General features: G+C 39.1%; 1 protein-coding gene across 1 annotated transcript in view; it reads right to left on the bottom strand.

Moving 5' to 3' along the window:
* LOC128666804 (calpain-1 catalytic subunit) overlaps positions 1-26,323 on the bottom strand; it is a 159,537-nt gene extending 133,214 nt beyond the window's left edge. The window contains exons 1-3 of the mRNA XM_053721599.1: positions 26,255-26,323; positions 12,338-12,514; positions 11,278-11,347 (exon numbers count right to left, since the gene is read on the bottom strand). Coding sequence (XP_053577574.1) covers positions 11,278-11,347; positions 12,338-12,502 — 235 coding nt within the window. The 5' untranslated portion in view covers positions 12,503-12,514; positions 26,255-26,323. The remainder of the gene's footprint in view (positions 1-11,277; positions 11,348-12,337; positions 12,515-26,254) is intronic.

Below are 26,323 nucleotides of genomic sequence, written 5' to 3' on the forward strand. Positions count from 1 at the left end.
ACACAATGTGATAAAGTAATGAGATCTGATTATACCTACAGATATAAGATAAAGACACATGTATATGTACACAGTGTGATACAGTAATGAGATCTGATTATACCTACAGATATAAGATAAAGACACATGTATATGTACACAATGTGATAATGTAATGAGATCTGATTTTTACCTACAGATATAAGATAAAGACACATGTATATGTACACAATGTGATACAGTAATGAGATCTGATTATACCTACAGATATAAGATAAAGACACATGTATATGTACACAATGTGATAATGTAATATAGTAGTGTGTAGACGCTGTTTTTATGTTATACAAGTTCAGCTCTGATCCATTATAATGTCTCTAACATTGACCGCTTATGAATAACGTTAATTTTAGACAGGTTCTCCTCTTAACTTAATTTAATCCTGATGGGTTATGTATGTTCACACGATATCGTTGGTCGAATAGTCATTTGTTAAGGTTATGGTAACAGACCAATATTGCATAGCCCATTTGACCGCAAATAATCAGTGAACATCCGGGCAAGTAGAATATAAGCAAAACAGCTCTGGAGCGAACACTGTTAGCTTAGGCATTGTAAGAAGCAAACTTTATTCTCCAATTCAAATCGAACTAGTAGTTATAATATACTGGTGGCTCATTAGCGCTGTGGATTTAATATTAAAGGTCCCATTATTAATAAGTAATTTATAGCCTTAAAACCGTTAATAACTTACAAACATCCGGGTCTGAGTAACAGTTTTTACTTAACCCTAAAACGCACGCTATAAGCTTAGCGGTTGTGCAGCAGTGCGAATATATAAGGCTATGGTATTAGGTTGGGATACTGACTGAATACAAACACTTATTAAACCAATGGCAGTGCAGCTATTTAAACAATAAGGGTAAAGTTATTGTGATACTTTGAAAGGAAGATCCTTGACTGATTGGCAGCAGAGTTATGTGGATAATAAAAGTTATGTTACTAACATTTACTCTATAACCTCCTGGATTGCAAGAAACATAGTAGCATCCAGATAGCAATAATAGTTTGAATTTAACCCTGATACTGATGTTTGTCTACTAAGGTACAACATATTGCAGTTAGTCATCAAGCATACTTTGAACTGTATGTTCAATTTCAAATGTTAACAGCTAACAGTAAAATTCTATCAGACAAATAAGAGTTATAAAACTGCTATCTATATTGAAAGATAATTGAGATTACAAAGAAAACACAATGAGTAGATAGTTAAAATAACATAGACTGTCAGTGACAGTAGAGTATTAATGGCGGTCAATATTCCTACAAGGCAATAAATATATACAAAATACCACGTACTGACTGAGCTAATAGAATCAAACCGCAACTTGATTATGACAATGTATCATCAGCCCCAATATGTAACAATATAGTTGTTTATACAATAAAGGCTACACCACTGATAAGTCATATTGTAGAAAGTTTCCTACATTTTAACAATTGGATATTTGGCTTTAAGTGATAGCAGTGTAACAGAAAGAGTCTCTCTCATACATATAAGACTAAAATTGCTATTGTTAAAGAGCACTACTCTAACATCACTTATGATTAATGGTATTACACATTAAAAATTTAGACCACTGAAATAACAATTATAAAATCATACACATCTTTATGCACTCATAGTAAGATAACCAATATCAAAGGTGGTCAACGGTGGTGTAACACACAGCGTGGATACATGTAACCGTGTACAGACTCAGCCAATTTATTCCAATTGTAATTTGACTGTGATGATGAGATATCATCAGCAATATTTATAGTACATAGGTTAACCTTAATCACTATACCAGTAGTTCCTACACAAGTATTCAGGCCACCAACTAAGATGTTACTAGTAGTCTCAATATGCAGTACACGCGTCAATAATCAGTGACACACACAGAGTGATCAGATTTAATATTAAACAGTCTTATCACTCATAAATAAAAAAAAGACAAATAAAGACCTATTTAAATCTGTGACTCCAGAGCTAGTATTGATTCACACAAATATTTGTATCCATTATAGAGTTACCATTACTATGTGAAAATATATCTATAACACGTGGTTACCTTATAAATTCCATACTAACATTTTGATTTATTTTGCATAGTCAGTACCCAAGTAAGATTACTACACTAATATACACTACAACGGTACCATAATTATGCAAGAATATAATAGAAGTGCATATGAGTGAAAAGGTAAACATACTCTACTGGCATCTAGATATATAATATAGGATATAATTGAATCTACCTTACTTGATATTGATTAAGATATTCTGCTTTTATTCTTAACCCATTCAAGTATATTTATAGATGACCTGTAACGTTCTTACAGTGTGACCAGAGACCGTCCATATTCAAATATTCAACCATTGTGACATATAATATTTAAGTACCGGAGGCATTGATATAATCAATCATGTTCACAAGGGTCCATTGTTGATAGGACAGAGCTGACTTATAGTATTTTAATTCTTTGTGTGTTTTGTTTTGTTTAAAGGGACACTCAGGTTTTATTACATTTTCATGATTCAGATACAGCATGTAATTTTAAACAACTTTCCAATTTACTTCCATTAAAAAAAAATGTGTAAAGTCTTTTATATTTACACTTTTTTGAGTCACAGGTCCTACTGAGCATGTGCAAGTTCTCAGACTATACATATATGCATTTGTGATTGGCTGATTACTATCACATGGTACAGGGGGAGTGGAAACATACATAACTTTGAAATGTGTTAGAAAAGAATCTACTACTCATTTGAAATTCAAAGTAAATGCTATTGTATTGTCTTGTTATCTTGCATTTGTTGATTATGCAAATCTTATGTGTTTACTGGTCCTTTAACAAATTTTAATCAACTATAATAAAAGTTATATTTTATCATCAATTCCCATACCTGTACCAACCTAGAGTCTGGGCATAGAGTGCTTAGAGTGCATACTTTTCTGTGGTTAGTTTCTTTACTTCCACAATTTTCTAGTATATATTACAATTTATGCACGAGCACCAACCCACATATATTAAAAGTTGCATTCCAGAAGTGTGAATAACTGTTATTCTCAAGCATTATATTGTTAATAGTGGGGACTGCCTAAATAGTGCCATTGTTTAAATTGTCTTCCTGGTTTCCTATAAGATAAAGACATGTATATGTACACAATGTGATAATGTAATGAGATCTGATTATACCTACAGATATATGATAAAGACACATGTATATGTACACAATGTGATACAGTAATGAGATCTGATTATACCTACAGATATAAGATACAGACGCATGTATATGTACACAATGTGATACAGTAATGAGATCTGATTATACCTACAGATATAAGATACAGACACATGTATATGTACACAGTGTGATAAAGTAATGAGATCTGATTATACCTACAGATATAAGATAAAGACACATGTATATGTAAACAGTGTGATACAGTAATGTGATCTGATTATACCTACAAATATAAGATAAAGACACATGTATATGTACACAGTGTGATACAGTAATGAGATCTGATTATACCTACAGATATAAGATAAAGACACATGTATATGTACACAGTGTGATACAGTAATGAGATCTGATTATACCTACAGATATAAGATACAGACACATGTATATGTACACAATGTAATAAAGTAATAAGATCTGATTATACCTACAGATATAAGATAAAGACACATGTATATGTACACAATGTGATACAGTAATGAGATCTGATTATACCTACAGATATAAGATAAAGACACATGTATATGTACACAGTGTGATACAGTAATGAGATCTGATTATACCTACAGATATAAGATAAAGACACATGTATATGTACACAATGTGATACAGTAATGAGATCTGATTATACCTAGAGATATAAGATAAAGACACATATATATGTACACAGTGTGATACAAAATGAGAGCTGATTAGACCTACAGATATAAGATAAAGACACATGTATATGTACACAATGTGATAAAGTAATGAGATCTGATTATACCTACAGATATAAGATACAGGACACATGTATATATACACAATGTGATAATGTAATGAGATCTGATTATACCTACAGATATAAGATAAAGACACATGTATATATACACCATGTGATAAAGTAATGAGATCTGATTATACCTAGAGATATAAGATAAAGACACATGTATATGTACACAATGTGATAAAGTAATGAGATTTGATTATACCTACATATATAAGATAAAGACACAGGTATATATACACAGTGTGATAATGTAATGAGATCTGATTATACCTACATATATAAGATAAAGACACATGTATATGTACACAATGTGATAAAGTAATGAGATCTGATTATACCTACATATATAAGATAAAGACACATGTATATGTACACAGTGTGATAAAGTAATGAGATCTGATTATACCTACAGATATAAGATAAATACACATGTATATGTACACAGTGTGATAAAGTAATGAGATCTGATTATACCTACAGATATAAGATAAACACACATGTATATGTACACAATGTGATACAGTAATGAGATCTGATTATACCTACATATATAAGATAAAGACACATGTATATGTACACAGTGTGATAAAGTAATGAGATCTGATTATACCTACATATATAAGATAAATAAACATGTATATGTACACAGTGTGATAATGTAATGAGATCTGATTATACCTACAGATATAAGATACAGACACATGTATATGTACACAGTGTGATAAAGTAATGAGATCTGATTATACCTACAGATATAAGATAAAGACACATGTATATGTACACAATGTGATACAGTAATGAGATCTGATTATACCTACAGATATAAGATACAGACACATGTATATGTACACAATGTGATACAGTAATGAGATCTGATTATACCTACATATATAAGATACAGACACATGTATATGTACACAGTGTGATACAGTAATGAGATCTGATTATACCTACAGATATAAGATACAGACATATGTATATGTACACAGTGTGATACAGTAATGAGATCTGATTATACCTACAGATATAAGGTAAAAACACATGTATATGTACACAATGTGATAAAGTAATGAGATCTGATTATATCTACAGATATAAGATAAAGACACATATATATGTACACAGTGTGATAAAGTAATCAGATCTGATTATACCTACAGATATAAGGTAAAGACACATGTATTTGTACACAGTGTGATATAGTAATGAGATCTGATTATACCTACAGATATAAGATAGACACATGTATATGTACACAGTGTGATACAGTAATGAGATCTGAATATACCTTTTTTAACCTATATTATTATTTAATTAACTATGTAACAGGGCTATAATGATGAAACCATCCAAAAGTCAATCGATCTTCAGTAGCATTAGGGTTGCCACCCGCCCCGGTATCACCGGGACAGCCCCGGAATGAAGTGATATGTCCCGGGTCCAGTGACGTGCAGTCATAGGAGGCAGGTGAGGCAGCGCCTCACCTGTCGTATGAGTGCAATTACAGTTTTTTAAAAAATAATATATTTTTTTAAAGTTTTTTATTAAATATTTTTTTGGGGTATCTTAAGGTACCAACCCCTACCCCCCACCCCCTGTGGCAAAACAGTCAGTTAACTATTTTGTTGAGGACCGATTAGATTCCATTTTCATACATATCCATATTGCGCAAAGAAGTAGAGGCTGTTAGCCATTCAGCTCCCCCTCTATTGCGCAATATGGATATGTGTGAGCAAATGAGCATCTAGACACTGCCACCCAGTGGTGCTTGAGGCTTATGTCTCGTTTAGTTCGTGCGGCCCATATGCTCAATGAGGCTATGTCAGTAATCAGCCTCTGGAAGAGCAGCCCAGCCAATCAGTGCCCTCTACCAAGTTGTTTGGGCAAGAAAGAGCCGACAGACAGAGGCGCGGAGTGAGACGCCCCAGTGAGCTGCCATGTGTGGGTGAGGTGGGGTTGGCGCGGAGTAGACTGCGGAGGAGGAGAAAACTAGTAAAGAAGTTCTCTGTCTCAGTCAGACATATAGCCAGCCCAGCCATTAGCCAACTAACTTCTAGTCTTGCAGACAGTTTGCCGAGCCGCACCTCCCACCGGCAGCGATGAGGACCGGACCTGGACGAGTTTGCCATCATGCCACTGCTGCCGAGGAGGTAACATACTAATATTTACCTGTATAGCCCTCTCTCTGAATATCTATATAACACCTCCTATGACTTTCTGTCCCCCACCTGCATTGTCTGTCACTTTTCAGTCACTGTACAGTAAACTTCTTTTATTTCTTAAAACAAATGTGCCATCTTATTAAATTACACTAAATTACAATTATTCATTTGCTCTAAATAGAGAAGCAGTCACCTGTAGTACAACAGCAGTAGAATAGAAGGACATTATCAATAAGAAAAGCCATATGGTGCTGCTAAAAGATGGTGACCCAGCACACATTTTATCAACATGGCTCAGTACAGCTTTTTTGGTTGTTTGCTGGAATTACTAAGTCTGAGGCTAAATTAAAAAAAGTAACATTAAATATAGAAATAAGGACATGAAATGGCTGAAATATTTGCCAAAGTTTGAGATTTCCTTCTCATAGGCATAAATGTAACCAGAAGTAGCAGATTTACATTTTGGGCTGTGTTATATGATTAACTATGTAAGTTACTTTACACTAAAACTATTTACCCTAAATTATGCACATTGTTTTTGTAATAGTAATTGTTTTAATATGATTGCAGAGTATAATAATGCAGCTTTTCCTCTCCAAATTAGGACCAGCCCTACTTTCAATTGCAAAAAGAGTATTTTCTTTTGTTTCAGTGTTGTTGGATTTTCTCATTTATCTTTCTGTTTGCATTTTTATTCAAGTACCTTCACTGATATCTGATCTAGAGCACAGTTGAAATAGTCAGCTTTCTTAAAGCCAGGCACTGTGATTTTCCTGGCAGTGCTTTGGTCATTTTGAGCTGGAAACAGGTTTTCTAACCTTATTACTGGCAGTGGTGAAATAGCTACTTAATAATTAAGATCTCTTAAGGGAAACAAGTAATTTATAATGAACATATCATTGTAGCTCTTATTGGTCAAGAGTTGATCTATTTAGTAAAAATACAAATTTAAATTTCTTACATTACTTGGTTTTTAAACCACTAAATGGCAGATTATTTCATCAAATGTATGAAGCAACATAACATACTTATTACTAAATGTTTTCATTTGTAGTTTGTGTTACAGCATGTATGTATCTGTGTGTGTTATAAATGAGTATGTTTATATGCATGTATAACGAGTGTGTGTGAGAATATATGTGTGACTGTGTATCTATGTGTGTATATACAGTACAGAGTATGTTTATATACATGTATACTGTTATATACAGTTTATATATTTGTTTTTTACTAAGTATAGCATTTTTAAAAGAGGCAGGTTGCTATACCTGGGCCTTGAGTAAACTGTTAGTATTATAAAAATCCCAATAACACATTTTACCCCAAAGCTTCCAAGGTCCACCTCAAAATGTGTGGTTTCCTGTGCATATGTTTTGTGTTAGAGGGTATATGTGGATGTATGTGGTGTGTGTGCATGAAAAAGCCTTTGTGTGTGCATGTAGGAGCCTTTGTGTGTGCATGTAAGAGCCTTTGTGTGTGCACATGTGAATGTCTGTGAGTTCATGTTTAAGTGTAGATGTTGGGAACTTGGGACTCTGTTCATGCATGTGAGTGCCTCTTGTTGCTTGTCTGTGTATTATGGTGCTTGACTTTGTATTTGTTTGTGCACACGTGATGCCTGCTTGAAGTTATGTGTCTTTGTCTCTGAATGCCTGTTTGTATATGTTCCTATATACACACACAACACACGTCCTATGTACATGTGCTTGTGGGTATCAGGCGTTTGTGTATGCATTATGTGTGTGCATGTGAATGTCAATAGGTGTGTGTTGTGTGTGTGTGCATGTGGATACATCTAGGTGCCTGCTTGAATGAATTTAGATGTATGTAGGTGCCTGTATGTGAATGTTTGGGGTTTCCTGTGTGTATACATGTGGATGTCCACTGATTTATATGGCACTGAGGAGGTTAAGATATAATACAGATATAAATCAGTATTATTCCACAACCTTTTGAGTGGCAAATATCCTTAGTGTAGAAATGTTTTCAAAGTGCACTATATACATTTTCCATATAAAATTAAAAGAAATGTGAAATAAATATGTGTCTTTACTCTTGATAAACATGGATTGATAAAACAAGAGAGAAAAATAATCAGATATGTTTCAGTTTTAAGGCATTATTTTAAGATTAAAAGGGACAGTCTACTCCGGAATTTTTATTGTTTAAAAAGATAGGTTATATTAATATACTTTTTACCCCTTTTATATCTAAGCCTCTGCAGACTGCCCCCTTTCAGTTCTTTTGACAGACTTGCATTTTAGCCAATCAGTGCCCTCTCATAAGTAACTTCATGGGCAGGAGCACAATGTTATCTATATGGAATACAGGAATTAACGCTTGCAAGCTATTAAAAACTGTAAAATACATTCTGATATGAGGCAGCCTTCAAGGGCTTAGGAATTAGTATACAAGCCTACTTAGTAAATTGGAAAAAAAAATTAAAGTCGCATGCCATATCTGATTCATGAACATTTAATATGGACTAGACTGTGCCTTTAAGTGAGGATCATTCAACATAATTTTAGAAGGGTTAGAAAAACACAAAACAATCAAATCAACTTCCAGATGGAAATATATATATATATATATATATATATATATATATATATATATATATATATATATATATATATATATATATATATATATATATATATATATATATATCTCAAAATAACGGTGCTCTGACAAAATGCAGAAAGACATTTGGCAGAAGGACATTTGGCAGACGGACATTTGGCCGACAGACATTTGGCTGACAGACAGAAAGCTAAAGAATGTTCCGATTTCGGCCGAGGGCAGATACGTTCCAGAGTGCTCTGTTCTAATCACAGCCTCGGGCGCCGCAACTGCCTCTGGGAACCTTACCATGGGTCCTAGGCCGCACGTTTTGTAATTCTCTGTCTGGGAAACTATCTATCTATCAAATCTATCTATTTATCTATCAAATCTATCTATCTATCGTATCTATCAAATGTATCTATTGCATCTATTGATCTATCTATCTAATCTATGTATCTATCTATCTATCTATCAAATCTATCTATCTCGTGGCCGGACTGTTATGTGACAGCCACTTGTGTTTTGGCCAAATGTCCGTCGGCCAAGTGTCCGTCGGCCAAGTGTCCGTCGGCCAAGTGTCCGTCGGCCAAAAGTCCGGCCACGCAAAATAACAAGAGTATTGCATTGAGCAATGATACTTTTTTATTGGACTAACTATACACTTATAAGATGATAATAATGCAATACTCTTGTTATTTTGATATCTAAATCTCTGGACTAACACGGCTACTCCAATCAACGTATCTATATATATATATATATATATATATATATATATATATATATATATATATATATGTCATTGCCTCACCAGCCACTAACCCCACCGCACGTCACTGCCCGGGTCCCAGAACTAATTGCTCATGTCCCGGCAGCTCTCCTGAACGCAACGACCGCTGCACAGCAGAGTACCCTGAAAACGTTAACTGCTGGCCGGGTAAACTACTTAATGTTAGCAGAGGGGGTTGGACCATGGAGGAGTGGGGAGGGTACTTGTGCTGTTTGTCAGCAGCCAAGCAGTCTTGTTAGTGTTGTCTGAACTGAGAGGAGGTGGCGGTGGGTGTTATCTTAGGTGTGCGCACGCATCCAAGCGAGTGCACGTGTCTAGTACGCACAGTAGGTGCAGAGGGACAGCAAGTCAGCCAGGCAATCCATCTGTTACTAAGGTAGGAATTTGAAAAATTTGTGAAGACTTTCTAATGCTGTTGAAACAGTTTCTTGCATCCTTTCAGGGGGACAAAAAAGAGGCAGATGTGAGACCAGTCATTAACATCAAACTTTCTGCTGAGACAGAAAAATGTGTGGACTGGGCATTTATTTTTATTTTTTTGGTCCCTGGGTTAGATTATTGCTGGGAATATAAGTCGCCCCATTCCAGCCTAATATTGTTTTGCAGCTTCTAAGGGACTCCACTGTGAAAGTGTTTGTGTGTGTGTAATGTGTGTGACAGTGTTTGTGTGTGTGTATAATGTGTGTGACAGTGTTTGTGTGTGTGTGACAGTGTTTGTGTGTGTGTATAATGTGTGTGACAGTGTTTGTGTGTGTGTGACAGTGTTTGTGTGTGTGTGACAGTGTTTGTGTGTGTGTATAATGTGTGTGACAGTGTTTGTGTGTGACAGTGTTTGTGTCTGTGTATAATGTGTGTGACAGTGTTTGTGTGTGTGTGACAGTGTTTGTGTGTGTGTGACAGTGTTTGTGTGTGTGTGTATAATGTGTGTGACAGTGTTTGTGCGTGTGACAGTGTTTGTGTGTGTGTAATGTGTGTGACAGTGTTTGTGTGTGTGTGACAGTGTTTGTGTGTGTGTGTATAATGTGTGTGACAGTGTTATAACACTCAATTCTTTAATGGCAGGCCATACATTTTAAAATACAATATTTTATTCAGGTCGTGCAAAGCCCACCCAAAACCATGCCCATGTCACACCCACACCACACCTATTTAAAAAGTGTCCAGAAATCGGCTGGATATAAGGTGACAAACCGAAGTAGCACCCTAAGTTACCCGATTCTAACGGAACCTTTAAACGAAATGCAGTCAGGTCCTATCCCCCAGAAATACACACTTCCAAACAAGAACTGGTTCAACCATTCTGGGGATAGGCCCAGAGAAACAAATTGTCCATTAGCCAGGAGTATACTCTGTCAAATACTTCTGTAACATTGACATCTATGTGAGTCCATCAGTTAGACCAGGTCACCAGCTGCTAAGGCAAAATATCATACCAAAAAATGGTGGATTTATCACAATGTTAAGTAAAACATTCTCTGGAAACACACAATCTTGCGGGTCAGTCAAGAATAAGAACATATTACAAAGGTCAATCCACACTCTCTCAGAAACATGTTATCTCAATGCCCTATAAAATATCCATACTTGGAGTACCCAGCCAAGTGGCCTGATAGCCTTCCTGTTATAAACGCCCTACAGTATATGAGACACCTTATGGAACATTTATAGTGGGGGTTTTCTGTCAAAACACAAGGATATCTCCCTCTGAAATTGCACTTACTGAGCCTTCCCTGGCAAACATCCATCCTGGTGGCTCCATCAATGACAAATCGAGGACAGGCACAGATTTCCTGCAGGAGAGAATCCATTAGCTATGCACCAAGTATACTATAGGCAAGTCATGTACTGTATAACCCTTGTGATGTATACAGTTCTGGAGACCATGTCTCCAAAGGAATATAAATAAAGTAGAAAAGGTTTAGTGGGCTACTAAAATTGATACATTATCTAAACAATAAAATGTATAATGAAAGACTTCATGGTCTTAAAGGAATAGAAAGTCAAAATTAAACTTGCATGATTCCGATAGAGCAAGTCATTTTAAGACACTTTTAAATTCACTTCTATTTTCAAATGTGCTTCGTTCTCTTGGTATCCCTTGTTAAAAAAATGAATACGCACATATCCTACACTAGTGGGAGCTGCTGCTGATTGGTGCTAGCACACATTTGTTTCTTGTGTTTGTCTAACTAGATGAGTGCAGTTATCTGCCAGTAGAGCAATGCTGTTCCTTCAGCAAAGGGTTACAAGAGAATGAAGCATAGTTAAAAATAGAAGTAAATTGGAAAGTTGTTTAAAATTGTATGTTTTATCCAAATCGTGAAAGAACATTTTTGGATTTCCTGTCCCTTTTAATATTCAGAAAATAGATGAGAGGAGAGAAGGGAGAGAGGTGGTATGATAGATACCTTCATATATACATGACACAATAGGTCATGATCTCAACTTGGAGGGTACCAGGTTCAGTAGTAATTTGTATAAGCACTACTTTACAGAAAGGGTGGTTGATTTGAGGAATAAATATCCTATAGAAGTGATAAAGTTAAAGACTGTAAAGTAATTAAATAATGTCTGGGATTTGTATAAGACTCTAGAGAATTAATTTAGATTACACTTCAGAGACAAATATGAGCTCACAAAACCTTTTGGTTCCTATTTGTCATAAAAAATGATTTTTCTATCTATCTACTAAAACAACTTTTTATGTATAGATGGATAGATAGAATAAAAATAAATACGTTACAGATTATATTATAGGAAAATTAATGGAATGGTTGTACCTTAGGTCTTCTCCACTCCACTCCAGGCACCTGGAGAGCTTCATCCTGAGGAAAGTTGGTATCCACGAATAGAGGTTCAGGTCCCCTGGGTATGGCAGCACTGGATATAGGTAAGTCTTGACTGGACACCAATGATTTATGTCGCTTAGTTGGGGGAGATCCCATTCCCTGGCATACCTATTAAAATAATAAATGACAGTCTTTAATTGAGAATTTAAGCTATGAGAAGAGGCTAGCCAAACTGAGTCTGTTTTCTCTAGAAAAAAAAGGCACTTGAGAGGTGACAAGATTACTTTATATAAATATATTCAAGGCCCATATACAGAGATGGCGGAAGCTCTGTTTATTCCAAGAAAATTGTTTATGACAAGAGGACACAGTTTAAGGCTGGCTGCAACGGAAACGTTTTTTTCACTGTAAGAGCAATAAAATTGTGGAAATCATTACCAAAGGAGGTAGTGAATGCCAATACACTAGATACATTTTAAAATTGTTTGGATACATTTCTGGCTAGAAACAGAATTCATGGATATGATTGATTTTATTAAATGGGTCTCCTTTTAATGTAATTAATTTAAGTTCATCTGGAGATGGGGAGAGAGGTCAAAAACAGCCCACAGACCACCTCCAAAGACCTACAACATTATCTTGCTGCAGATGGTGTAACTGTGCATCGTTGAACAATTTAGCGTATAGGAGAGTGATGCGGAAGAAACCTTTTCTGCGCACACGCCACAAACAGAGTCGCTTGAGGTATGCAAACGCACATTTGGGGAAGCCAGCTTCATTTTGGAAGAGGGTGCTGTGGACTGATGAAACAAAGATTGAGTTATTTGGTCATAACAAGGGGCACTATGCATGGCAGCAAAAGAACACAGCGTTCCATGACAAACACTTGCTACGCACAGTAACATTTGGTGGATGTTCCATCATGCTGTGGGGCTGTGTGGCCAGTGCCGGTACTGGGAATCTTGTTAAAGTTGAGGGTTGCATAGATTCCACTCAATATCAGCAGATACTTGAGAATAATGTTGAGGAATCAGTCACAAAGTTGAAGTTACGCCGAAGCTGGATATTTCAACAAGACAAATACCCAAAACACTGCTAAAAATCTACTCTGGCATTTATGCAGAGGAACAAGTACAATGTTCTGGAATGGCCATCCCAGTCCCCAGACCTGAATATCATTGAAAATCTGTTGGGTGATTTGAAGTGGGCTGTCCATGCTCGGCAACCATCAAACCTAACTGAACTGGAGATGTTTTGCAAGGTGGAATGGTCCAAAATACCTTCATCCAGAATCCAGACACTTATTACAGGCTATAGGAAGCGTCTAGAGGCTGTTATTTCTGCTAAAGGAGGCTCTACTAAATATTGATGCAATATTTCTGTTGGGGTGCCCAAATTTATGCACCTGTCTAATTTTGTTTGGATGCATATTGCACATTTTCTGTTAATCCAATAAACCTAATTTCACTACTGAAATATTACTGTGTCCTTCAGTTATTTGATAGATCAAGATGAAATTGCTGATCCAAACACCCAATTATTTATAACTAGTCCTAAAGCCCGTGTACACGGGCCATTTTTTTCAGTACAGCGGTCCCACCCCTTGCTCTCTCTCTATATCCCCTCTCTTTTGCTCTCTCTTTCTCCCCTCTCTTTTGCTCTCTCTTTCTCCCCTCTCTTTTCCCCTCTCTCTTTTGTGCTCTCTCTCCCCCTCTCTCTTTTGTGCTCTCTCTCCCCATCTCTCTTTTGTGCTCTCTCTCCCCCTCTCTCTTTTGTGCTCTCTCTCCCCTCTCTCTTTTGTGCTCTCTCTCCCCTCTCTCTTTTGTGCTCTCTCTCCCCTCTCTCTTTTGTGCTCTCTCTCCCCTCTCTCTTTTGTGCTCTCTCTCCCCTCTCTCTTTTGTGCTCTCTCTCCCCTCTCTCTTTTGTGCTATCTCCAATCTCTTTTGCTCACTCTCCCTGTCATGAGATGCAGGACATATGCAGGACACAGCAATGATGGTACAACTCTATTTTATTGCAGAGCATAACAATACACATCTAGTCAGGTTGATTGTACTAAACTAACTGCGACACAGACACCGGACCTAAGCCCCGCCCACATACTAGTGACATCACATCCTGCTCTCATCACATCTTCCCCTTTTTCAAAGGCAAAGCATACATTTGCATATAATAAATAACAAGGTACACCAACAGGGTATACAACAACATTTTTGTTTTTGAACATTATAAAAACAGATAGATTAGAAAACATGAACAAATAAATTACATCCTGACTTGGACATCGGGGTAGACTACCCTAGTCCACAGTGACCATGGGATTATTCTGCCCATACTTCCGGTCACTGTTCTAGCTAAAGTCAGTCCCTGTATCGGGCCGGAAGTTTCACCACTCTTCCGCTTGATGTAACTTTGCATGAACTGTCCTCTGATACAGAAGATGGTGAACAAGAGTCTGCTGGAGGCAAAGATATATCCCCACTGTGATCTTGCTGAGGGGAAGGCACCTCTCTTAGAACAGGGGATCCCACCGGCGGTGGTACTGAGGTATCCGGTTCCAGACTCTCAGGTACAGGCTGAAGATGTCTTCGGTTACGGCGTGTAACCGTCCCTCCCTCTGTAAGGACTGTGTAAGACCTTGGTTCTGGAGAGCGGCCCACTACCGTAGCAGGCGTCTTCCATTTCTTCTCATCATCCAGTTTAATTCTGACACTTTGGCCCGCTTTCAGTTCCGGTGGCTTGAATGGGCGTCGCCCTGTATGACAAGAGGGCTAGGTACGGCTCAGATTGCTTTAGAATGAATTTTGTTGTTTGAACTGCCCTTTCAGCCATTCCGTCGGCCTGCGGATAATGTGGACTTGACGTGGAATGTACAAAATCATATTCCCTGCTGAAAGCACTGAACTCTGTAGAAGCGAACTGCATACCATTATCACTCACCAGCTCCATTGGAATGCCCCAGCGGGCGAACAAGCTCTTCAGGCGAATGATAACGGCCTGACTTGTGATATCATTCAGGGGTGCAATTTCCAAATACCTGGAATAGTAGTCGATCACAACAAGAAACCTTTTCCCGTGCAGTTCACACAAATCAGCAGCTATTTTCTGCCACGGCCCCGCAGGCAGCGGAGTAGACATCAAGGGCTCCCTTCTCTGAGTAGGCCGGCGTTCCCGGCAAAAGGCACATTTAGACACGTGATTTGCAATGTCGGAACTGATCCCAGGCCACCACACAGCTGTAGCTGCCCTTTCTCTGCACTTTGTAATGCCTAGGTGGCCATCATGAATCCTGTTTAACATCTCCTTCCTCATGCTAACAGGAATTACAATGCGGTCTTGGAACAGCACCAACCCCTCCAGCTCCGTGAGCTGCGACCTCTCTGGCTGGTAAGCATTTAAAGACATCCAGGCTGCCCGGCTCTTGGGCCAGCCATCTTTTATGTACCTTATAACTTCTTGCAGATCTGTGTCCAAATATGTCTCTTTCTTTATCTCTTCCAGTTTCCTTGAAGAAATGGACTTAGAGGCCAGAACTGAATCAACATACACTTTCACATCCGATTCTGTGGAGGATTCTTCAGCAGCAGCCAGCGGGAGCCTGGATAGTGTATCCGCCACAACCAGTTGTTTCCCCGGCACATGCACTGCCTGAACATTGAACCTGAGCAGTCTCATTAAAAGTCTCTGGAATCTCAAGGGTGTTTTGTCAATGTCATAAGAATTGATTAGAGGGACTAGCGGTTTGTGGTCAGTTTCCAGACTAAATTTCTCCAAACCCACTAGATAACGCTGAAAGCGCTCACAGGCCCAAACTGCAGCCAGGCACTCTTTCTCAATTTGAGCGTATTTTGACTCCGCAGCCGTCAGTGTGCGGGAACAGTAGGCGATGGGCTGTAGTTTGTTGTCATTCAACTGCAGGAGTGCAGCCCCCAACCCATAACTGCTTGCATCAGCACTAACCACAGTCTTTTTTGAAGGGTCGTAGAACCCCAGCACTGGGGCAGACCCCAGCAGTGACTTGGCATGCAGGAACGCTTTTTCCTGTGAGGGTCCCCAGACCCAGGCAACATCTTTCTTAAGCAACTCTGTGATAGGGTGTAAAACTGTAGATAAATCTGGAAGAAACTTGCCCACGTAATTTACAAGGCCCAATATCTGTCTCAGCTCATGTACATCAGAAGGGCTTTTCATCTGTTCAATAGCCCGAATTTTCTCGGGGTCCGGCTTGATGCCATCCCCGTTGATGATATGCCCAAAGTAGCATAATTCAGTTTTCCTAAAATGGCATTTTTCTTTATTCAGCTTCAGCCCAGACTCTTTGATAGCCTGCAGCACACAACTCAAACGCTGATCATGCTCCTCCACTGTAGACCCATACACTAGAATGTCGTCCATGACGACCGCTGTGCCCACGTGGCCACTCAGGAGAGAACTCATTTCCCTTTGAAAGATTTCAGGAGCGGAGGATATCCCAAAGGGGAGTCTGCAGAAGCAGAACCGACCTACCGGTGTGATAAAGGTAGTCAGTTTGCGGCACTTTGGATCCAGGGGGATCTGCCAAAAGCCGCTAGAAGCGTCTAATGTGGAAAAGAACTTCGCCCCAGCCAACTTCGGGGCTATATCTTCCAATGTCGGCAGCACAAATCTCTCCCTCTTCACTGCCTCATTCAACCTTTTCAGGTCCACACAGATGCGCACCTTTCCGTTTTTCTTTGCAACTGGAACAATGGGGGCACACCAATCAGTTGCTTCAACAACCTCTTCAATAACCCCCATAGACTTCATGCGCATGAGCTCTTTCTCCACTTGAGGCATGAGCGGGAACGGAATTCTACGAGGAGTAGAAATACTGTATGGGACTGCGTCACTTTTAAGTGCTATACGGACAGGTTTGCAGTTCAGTAGGCCCAACTCGCCAAACATATCTTCAGAGATCTCATTCACTCTGGCCACGAGGCCCAAGTCACAGGCTGCTTTTCTGCTCAATAAACTGTTAACACACTGACCTCGGATCACATGCACCCACATGGTGAACTTCCTTTGCTTGTACTCAAAGCTGGCAAGAAATTTCCCCACACAATCAATGCGGCCACCAGGACTATGGACATTTGTAGTAACCTTCGCCAGCTGGGGCTGTCGAGGCAGTTTCATAAATTCAGCAAAAGACATTACAGTGATATCTGCTCCTGTGTCAATCTTAAAATCAACTTTGGCTCCCATTACAGTAAAAGTAACTTTCCAATCTTCCTCTGAGCTTGTCCGTTCCACAACAGACCCCACAAAAGACACTTCCTGACCCTCCTGGTCACTGTCCACCTGCATCTCCTTAATGTATTCAGTTTTACACACCACTTCAAAATGGCCTATTCTGTTACATTTTCTGCATCTTTTATCTCTGGCCAGGCATATAGTACTCTGATCATGAGCCCGGTAGCACCGTGTGCATCGGCCATGTTGCGCCCATCCACTTCTAGGCCTTTCCAGTACTTTAGATCTACCGCTCACACTGTGCCTTTCACTAGTAATTTTCCTAGACTGTTGCACTTCATCCACAATACTCTCAGACCTCAGATCAGCACTTTGCTTTTTCACCAGTTCACTCTGGCGGGCCATCCTAATAGCCCCATCTAACATTAAATCAGGCTCTAACTGCAACTTCAGGGAGACTTCAGCATCTGCAATTCTAATAACTATTCTGTCTCTGATTTGCTCTTATTTAGCAACACCAAACTCACAGAATTCAGCTAATTCATACAGACTGCGCACAAATGACTCCACAGATTCTCCCACACGCTGATTACGTTTGTGAAAACAAGCTCTCTCATGAATCACATTTCTTTTGGGCACAAAGTGGGCACTGAGTTTATCCATAACTATATCAAAGTTAACTTCTTCCCCTTCTTCAAAAGTAAAAGCATTGAACACTGGCTCTACATCTTTCCCCATAGAGTATAAAAGAGAATTAACTTGTACTTCACCACTCTCCTTGTTCAGTTTGGATGCAATCCTGAAGCGCTGAAACCGCTGACGCCATGTGGGCCAAGCTGCAGGCTGAGAAAAGTCAAAAGGCTCAGGTGGGGTAAACTTTGACATTGCAATCGATCAGGAACAGAAGCGCAGTCCAGAACTTCTGACACCATGTCATGAGATGCAGGACATATGCAGGACACAGCAATGATGGTACAACTCTATTTTATTGCAGAGCATAACAATACACATCTAGTCAGGTTGATTGTACTAAACTAACTGCGACACAGACACCGGACCTAAGCCCCGCCCACATACTAGTGACATCACATCCTGCTCTCATCACACTCCCCAATCTCTTTATCCCCCTCTTCTGCTCTCACTATCCCCTTCTTTTTAGAGCTCTCTGTCTTATGAATCACCGTCTCACTGTGCACAGCCACACACCCGGCATCTGGCCCTGTCCAGCCCCGCCCGTGTCAAGGTCGGCCACGCCCAGCTCCGCCCATGTCACGCTTGGCCACGCCCACACCACCACACGCGACGCCGGGGGAAGTCATCTAGACAGTTAGAAGGCCAGGTGTGTTTGTCCTCGTGCGCAGTCTCTACTGCGCATGACAGCTTCAGACAAACACACTTGGCCTTTTATTATATAGGATTGAAAATCATAGAAATTGTCGGGGGTGCTTAAACTTTTGCATATGACTGTACAGATGGCCCTCGGTTTACAACGGTTCAATTTACACCGTTTCAGAATAACAACCTTTTTTTCCAGTCATGTGACTGATATTGAAAAGCATTTAAAGAAGCAGTGCATTTATGCATTTATGAAAATAGCCAGTAGGTGGAGCTGTCCGCTTGTGTTGCAGCAAAGCCAAGCAAGCTGAAATTAATCAGTTTAACCAGACTTGAACTATCGAGCAGATTTCAAAGGAACAAGATCTTCCTGTCTATAAATCAGTCCAGATTGGAATGCATTGAAAGAACGGTTTGCAGAAAAATGCAAGTGAAGTCTGTGTTGTGTGATTATTTTATTAGGTTTATAATGCTGTTTAGCAAATGTTTTTGTTCATTTAACTTAGTTTAATTATATATTCTGTGTTGTGTGATTATTTTATTAGATTTATAATGCTGTTTAGCATTTAAAGTCTTAATTTCAAAGCTTTAAAAATAATGTATTAGGTGTTACTTATGACAATTTTGAGAGGGGCCTGGAACCTAACTCCCTCACTTCCCATTGACTTACATTATAAACTGGGTTTCAATTTACAACAGTTTCGATTTACAACCATTCCTTCTGGAACCTTACCCCGGCGTAAACTGAGGGCTACCTGGTATATAGGTTGAACTCGATGGACTTCTGTCTGTTTTCAACCTCATCTACTATGTTACTATGTTTATCTGCAAGCTTCAATATTTTATTATACACTGTTTATAACTAGCACATATTTGAAGGGTGAGGCTTGGAGACATATCTGTTGAAGGGCCTTCCTACATATAATATATATTAACCATGAACAAATAAATACATTCATCAGAGCCCCCTTTGAACTTGCATGACCTTTGGCCAACTTCATGCCAGCCCTGGATATGCCCATATCTGAATGCAGATCAGACCCATAGTTCTGTCAAGTGGAAGGATCAGAGCTCACAACCATCCCACATATTGCAGGATTGCAGCTTTCTCTTTAATATAAATGTTCCAGTTTCCAAAGTGAAGCCATAAACCGTCTTAAAGGGACATGAAACCCACATTTTTCTTTCTTTCATGATACCGAAAGCACATGCAATTTTAAACAACCGTCCAATTTACTTCTACTATTCAATTTGTTGCATTCTCTTCAAATCCTTTGTTGAAAAGCATATCTTAATAGGCTCAGTAGTCGCTGATTGGTGGCTGCACATAGATGCCTTGTGTGATTGGCTCACCGATGTGTATTGTTATTTCTTCAACTAAGGAAATCTAAAGAATGATGCAAATTAGATAATAGAAGTAAATTGGAAAGTTGTTTTAAAATTGTATTCTTCATCTGAATAATAAAAGAAAAATGTTTCATGTCCCTGTAACTCCATCTAATGAGCCCAAACACCTAAGTCTACACCCATGCTGGTCATGGCCTCACCCACAGAACAACCCCAAATTATTATTTTTTTCTCCTACTGTATTGAGAGAGGCTGGAGTGTATTCTGCAGTCCGCAGAACTTTAAAGGAACAGTTTACTCCAATTTTCATATAACTGCACTTAATAGACACTACTATAAAGAAGAATATGCATGGATACTGAAATAAAAATCCAGTTAAAACCATTTAAAAACTTACTTAGAAGCTTCCAGTATAACTCAGTTGAAAAGGTTAGGCTGGAACACCCGCTGCAAGTGGGAAATAGCAGACACTCCCCCTCCCCCTTCCTCTGCATATGAAAAGAACCTTTACACAAACAGGAGCAAGCTGGAGTAGATATACGTCGGTATTCTCCTAAAATTTGGGGCTTGGTTAGGAGCCTGAAAATCAGTGCAATGTTATTTAAAAATATGCAAAACTATCCATTTTTACAACAAAAAAAAAACTGTATGGGCTATATAAATGGATCATTCACAAAACATTTATGCAAAGAAAAATCTAGTGTATAATGTCCCTTTAAACTTAAAACCTTCTACAAAATGATTGCTTAATCAGTGCAGTGGCTCATATACAGTATATCCGTCCCTTTTTGGGCACAGCAAAGGAGACACGTTAAACACGTTAAGCAAAAGAGGCTTTGCATGCCCTTAGTGTGTAAAAACAAAATAACAAAATGATAGTTCTAAATGCTTCTAAACATTCATATTGTGTGTAATGCAGGACTTAAAGGGACACTAAACCCAAATGTTTTCTTTCATGATTCCGACAGATAATCAATTTTAAGCTTCTAATTTATTCCTATTATCAATTTTTCTTTGTTCTCTTGCAATCTTTATTTAAAAAGCAGGAATGTAACGCTTAGGAGCCGGCCCATTTTTGGTTCAGCACCTGGGTTACGCTTCCTTATTGGTGGCTAAATCTCGCAAACTATAAGCTAGTGAGGTTGTGTCAAAACACGCAAAACACTTATTACCGTAATAAAAAAACATCTGCATACAAAAATAGGCGATTTAAAATACTATACATGGCAAGCAGAGTAATCCGATTTGTATTAGCTACAGGACTTAATTTTTAAAGTGCACCCTTTACTTCCTGCTAACTTTACTCTCCCCAGCAAAGATTCCTCTTTCAGCGAGCTCCATTACTTTCAATGAGAGAAATCAAGCAACTCGCAGGGTCACATACTTTTTTTTGTATTGAAGTGTCGCTGTAGTATTTCATGTCTGGCCCAGCAGAGTTTTTAGTATCAGGCCATCATGTGACTTTTTGTAGCACAAATCATGCGACTTTGTGTAGAACAAATCATGTGACTTGATGTTTTATGTGAGTTGAAACAATTTTCCTATTTTTATAGTGTCCCTCTTAAAGGGACACCCAAATCAAAATGAATATTTTATGACTCAGACAAAGCATGAAATAAAAAAAAAAAATCCAAATGACTTCTATTATGAAATTGTGCACAGTCTTTTATATTTACACTTTCTGATGCACCAACTCCTACTGAGCATGTGCAAGAGTTCACAGTGTACACATATATTAGTCTGTGATTGGCTGATAACTGTCACATGATACAGTGGCAGGGAAATGAAGAGATTTTGAAATTTGTTTATTTAAAATGCATTTGTCAATCATGGAATTTTACTGTATTTATTGGTCTTTTAAAGGGACATGAAACCCAATTATTTTTTTTCGGGATTCACATAGAGAACACAAGTTTTAGAAAGTTTCAAAATTACTTCTATTATCAAATGTGTGTCGTTCTCATGTCATTATTTGTCCAACAAATATCTAGATAGGCAGCGTGCACTTGCCTGAAGCACGGCATGACAGGAAATAGTGCTGCCATCTAGGGCACGTGCTAGTGTAATACATTGTTGCAAAACTGCTGCCATATAGTACTGCAGACGCGTGCACACTCCTGAACTTCCTGCTTTTCAACAAAGGATAACTAGAAAACAATGAACATTTGATAATAAAAGTAAATTAGAAAATTGTTTAAAATGGAATGTTCTGTCTGAATCATGAAACAAACAATGTGGGTTTATGTCCCTTTAAAGGGACACTGAACCCACATTTTTTCTTTCATGACTCAGATAGAGCATGCAATTTTAAGCAACTTTCTAATTTACTCCTATTATCAATTTTTCTTTGTTCTCTTGCTATCTTTATTTGAAAAGGAAGGCATCTAAGCTAAGGAGCCAGCCAATTTTTGGATCGGAACCCTGGATAGCACTTGTTTATTGGTGGATGAATTTATCTACCAATCTGCAAAAACAACCCAGGTTGTTTACCCAAAATGGGCCAGCATCTAAACTTACATTCTTGCTTTTCAAATAAAGATACCAAGAGAATGAAGAAAATTTGATAATAGGAGTAAATTAGAAAGTTGCTTAAAATTGCATGCTCTATCTGAATCATGAAAGAAAACATTTGGGTTCAGTGTCCCTTTAAGTACAGCACTATGCAGTAAATCCAGTAATAAATATTGTAAGGTAACTAAGAGAGATTTGTTACAGATGCCATAAACCACTTATTACGTTGTGTTTTTATGTAATATTCTGTAGGTCCAAAGATTATTTTCTGGGTGCAAAAAGATTCTCAGGCGTCTTTAATAACAGTAAATCAAAAACATTCTAAACTTCTATTTCTACAAAAAAATATCAATATATTTAAAAAAAAAAAATCCTATAATATAAAAGGCCAAGTGTGTTTGTCCGAAGCTGTCATGCGCAGTAGAGACAGCACGAGGACAAACACACCTGGCCTTACCTGACATGCTGTTTGCGGCGGTGGGGCGAAAGTGGGCGTGGGCGGGAGCGTGGGTGGGCGTGGCAGGGGCATGGCTGGGCGCGGTCAGTGCCAGAGAGAGGGGAGAGAAATAGAAAGAGAGGGGGAAAGACAAAAAGAGATAGGAAAGAGCTAAGGGGGAAGAGCAGAAGAGAGGGGAAAGAGAGCAAAAGAAAGGGGAAAGAGCAAAATAGAGGAAAGAGTAAGAAAAAGAGAGGGATAGAGAGAGCAAAAGAGAGGGGGAGAGAGAGGGGGAAGAGAGAGCAAAAGAGAGGGGGGAGAGAGAGGGGGAAGAGAGAGCAAAAGAGAGGGGGAGAGCAAAAGAGAGGGGGGAGAGAGAGCAAAAGAGAGGGGGGAGAGAGAGCAATAGAGAGGGGAATAGAGAGAGCAAAAGAGAGGGGGAGAGAGAGCAATAGAGAGGGGAAGAGAGAGAGCAAAAGAGAGGGATGGAGAAAGAGCAAAAGAGAGGGGAAAGAGCAAAAGAGAGGGGGGAGAGAGAGCAAAAGAGAGGGTGGAGAGCAAAAGTGAGGGAAGAGAGAGCAAAAAAGAGGGTGGAGTGCAAAAGAGAGGGAAGAGAGAGCAAAAGAGAGGGAAGAGAGAGCAAAAGAGAGGGAAGAGAGAGCAAACGAGAGGGAAGAGAGAGCAAACGAGAGGGAAGAGAGAGCAAACGAGAGAGCAAACGAGAGGGAAGAGAGAGCAAACGAGAGGGGGAGAGAGCAAAAGAGAGGGGGAGATAGCAAAAGAGAGGGGGAGAGAGAGAGAGAAAAAGAGAGGGGGAGAGAGAGCAAAAGAGAGGGGGAGAGACAGCAATAGAGAGGGGGGATAGAGAGCAAAAAAAGGGGAGAGAGACAGAGCAAAAGAGAGGGGAGAGAGAGAAAGTGCACAAGAGAGGGGGGAGAGAGAGCGCAAAAGAGAGGGGGGAGAGAGAGCACAAAAGAGAGGGGGAGAGAGAGAGCGCAAAAGAGAGGGGGGAGAGAGAGAGCGCAAAAGAGAGGGTGAGAGCGCAAAAAAAGGGAGAGAGAGAGCGCAAAAGAGAGGGGGAGAGAGAGCGCAAAAGAGAGAGGGAGATAGAGAGCGCAAAAGAGAGGGGGAGAGAGAGAGCGCAAAAGAGAGGGAGAGACAGAGCGCGCAAAAGAGAGGGAGAGAGAGTGAGAATGCAAAAGAGGGGGAGAGAGAAGCAAAAGAGAGGGGGAGAGAGGAAGCAAAAGAGAGAGGGAGCAAAAAGAGGGGGGGAGAGAGAGAGCGCAAAAGAGAGGGGGAGAGAGAGAGCGCAAAAGAGAGGGGGAGAGAGAGAGCGCAAAAGAGAGGGGGAGAGAGAGAGCGCAAAAGAGAGGGGGAGAGAGAGAGCGCAAAAGAGAGGGGGAGAGAGAGAGCGCAAAAGAGAGGGGGAGAGAGAGAGCGCAAAAAAGGGGGAGAGAGAGTAAAAGAGAGTGTGGGAGAGAAAGCAAAAGAGAGGGGGAGAGAGGGAGCAAAAGAGAGAGGGGGAGAGAGAGCAAAAGAGAGGTGGAGCAAGAGAGAGCGCAAAAGAGAAGGGGAGAGAGAGCAAAAGAGAGGGGGAGAGAGAGCGCGCAAAAGAGGGGGGAGAGATAGAGAGCAAAAGAGAGGTGGAGCGAGAGAGAGCAAAAGAGAGGGGGGAGAGAGCACAAAAGAGAGAGGGAGAGAGCACAAAAGAGAGGGGGAGAGAGAGAGCAAGGGGTGGGACCGCTGTACTGCAAAAAATGGCCCGTGTAAACGGGCTTTAGGACTAGTATATATATATATATATATATATATATATATATATATATATATATATATATATATATATAAATGAATATGGAGAACTAATTGGTTAATTCTCTTGTCTATAGAAAACATTAAAATAAAAAAATGAAGCTACATTAAATAAAAAATAAAAAATAGGTCCATAAAATCTATATGTAAGAAAAACTGTAATGCACTTATTATTTCAGCAGATTTTTTTTCCAATGCCCTGACCCTACAATATTCTATGCAGTGATTTCTTGATCAGTTCATTGTTAGCTGTCTCTAACTGGCCATAGCACAGTCAATTAGACTTGTGAGCAGCGAACAAAATAATTTCGGACCGATTCAAATTTATTCGGATCGATTCGAATTTGGATACATTTGAATGCATTCGTTTTCGGATTCATTTGGATTCAAATAAATTTGGATGTATTTGGATATATTCGTTGCTATTGTAATTCGGAAATTCAAATCGATCCGAATCTCCGAATTCAGCCAAATTTCGATTTGGAACGAAACGCATATGTCTACAGTCAATAAGATGAAAAAGCTTAAAGGAATAGTCTAGTCAAAATTAAACTTTCATGATTCAGATAGAGCAGCGATTTTAAGCAACTTTCTAATTTACTCATATTATCAATTTTTCTTTGTTCTCTTGGTATCTTTATTTGATAAAGCAAGAATGTAAGCTTAGGAGCTGTCCTATTTTAGGTTCAGCACCTGGGTAGCACTTTCTGATTGGTGTCTAAATATAGCCAACCAAACAGCAAGCGCTACCCAGGTGTTGAACCAAAAATGGGCCGGCTCTTAAGCTTATATTCAAATAAAGATAGCAAGAGAACGAAGAAAATTTGATAATAGGAATAAATTAGAAAGTTGCTTAAAATTTCTGCTCTGTCTGAATCCTTAAAGTTTAATTTTGACTAGACTATTCCTTTAAGAGGCTTAATTTTAAAGGGGTATGTCCCTTGCCTGCAAAACAGTACACACTGTGCTACAAAGTTACCATTTAAATATCATTACAATAGTCTTCTGTGTGCAGATCTTTTTATCTAAGACTGTTCCATGGATACTCTTTCTGTATTTAAAGCACCTATAGTTAATATATTCAGTGTCTACAGGAAGCAGATAAAGTCTCAGTATTTATCACCCCAGGTGATCTCCACTTTGTACCGTCAGCCATGTGACAAAAACAAGCTCAGATTCGTCTCAGGCTTCCACGAATCCCAATGTTTCCCACAATCCAGTATGATTTAACTATTTATAGGCCAGGGGCAGTTATTTACCTGAAAGGGTCACAGGAATGAGAGTTACACACTCGGACTTGTTGCAAGATCCAGCATGGAAACAGACAG

Source organism: Bombina bombina, chromosome 7 (assembly GCF_027579735.1).
Source record: "Bombina bombina isolate aBomBom1 chromosome 7, aBomBom1.pri, whole genome shotgun sequence".
NCBI lineage: Eukaryota > Metazoa > Chordata > Amphibia > Anura > Bombinatoridae > Bombina > Bombina bombina.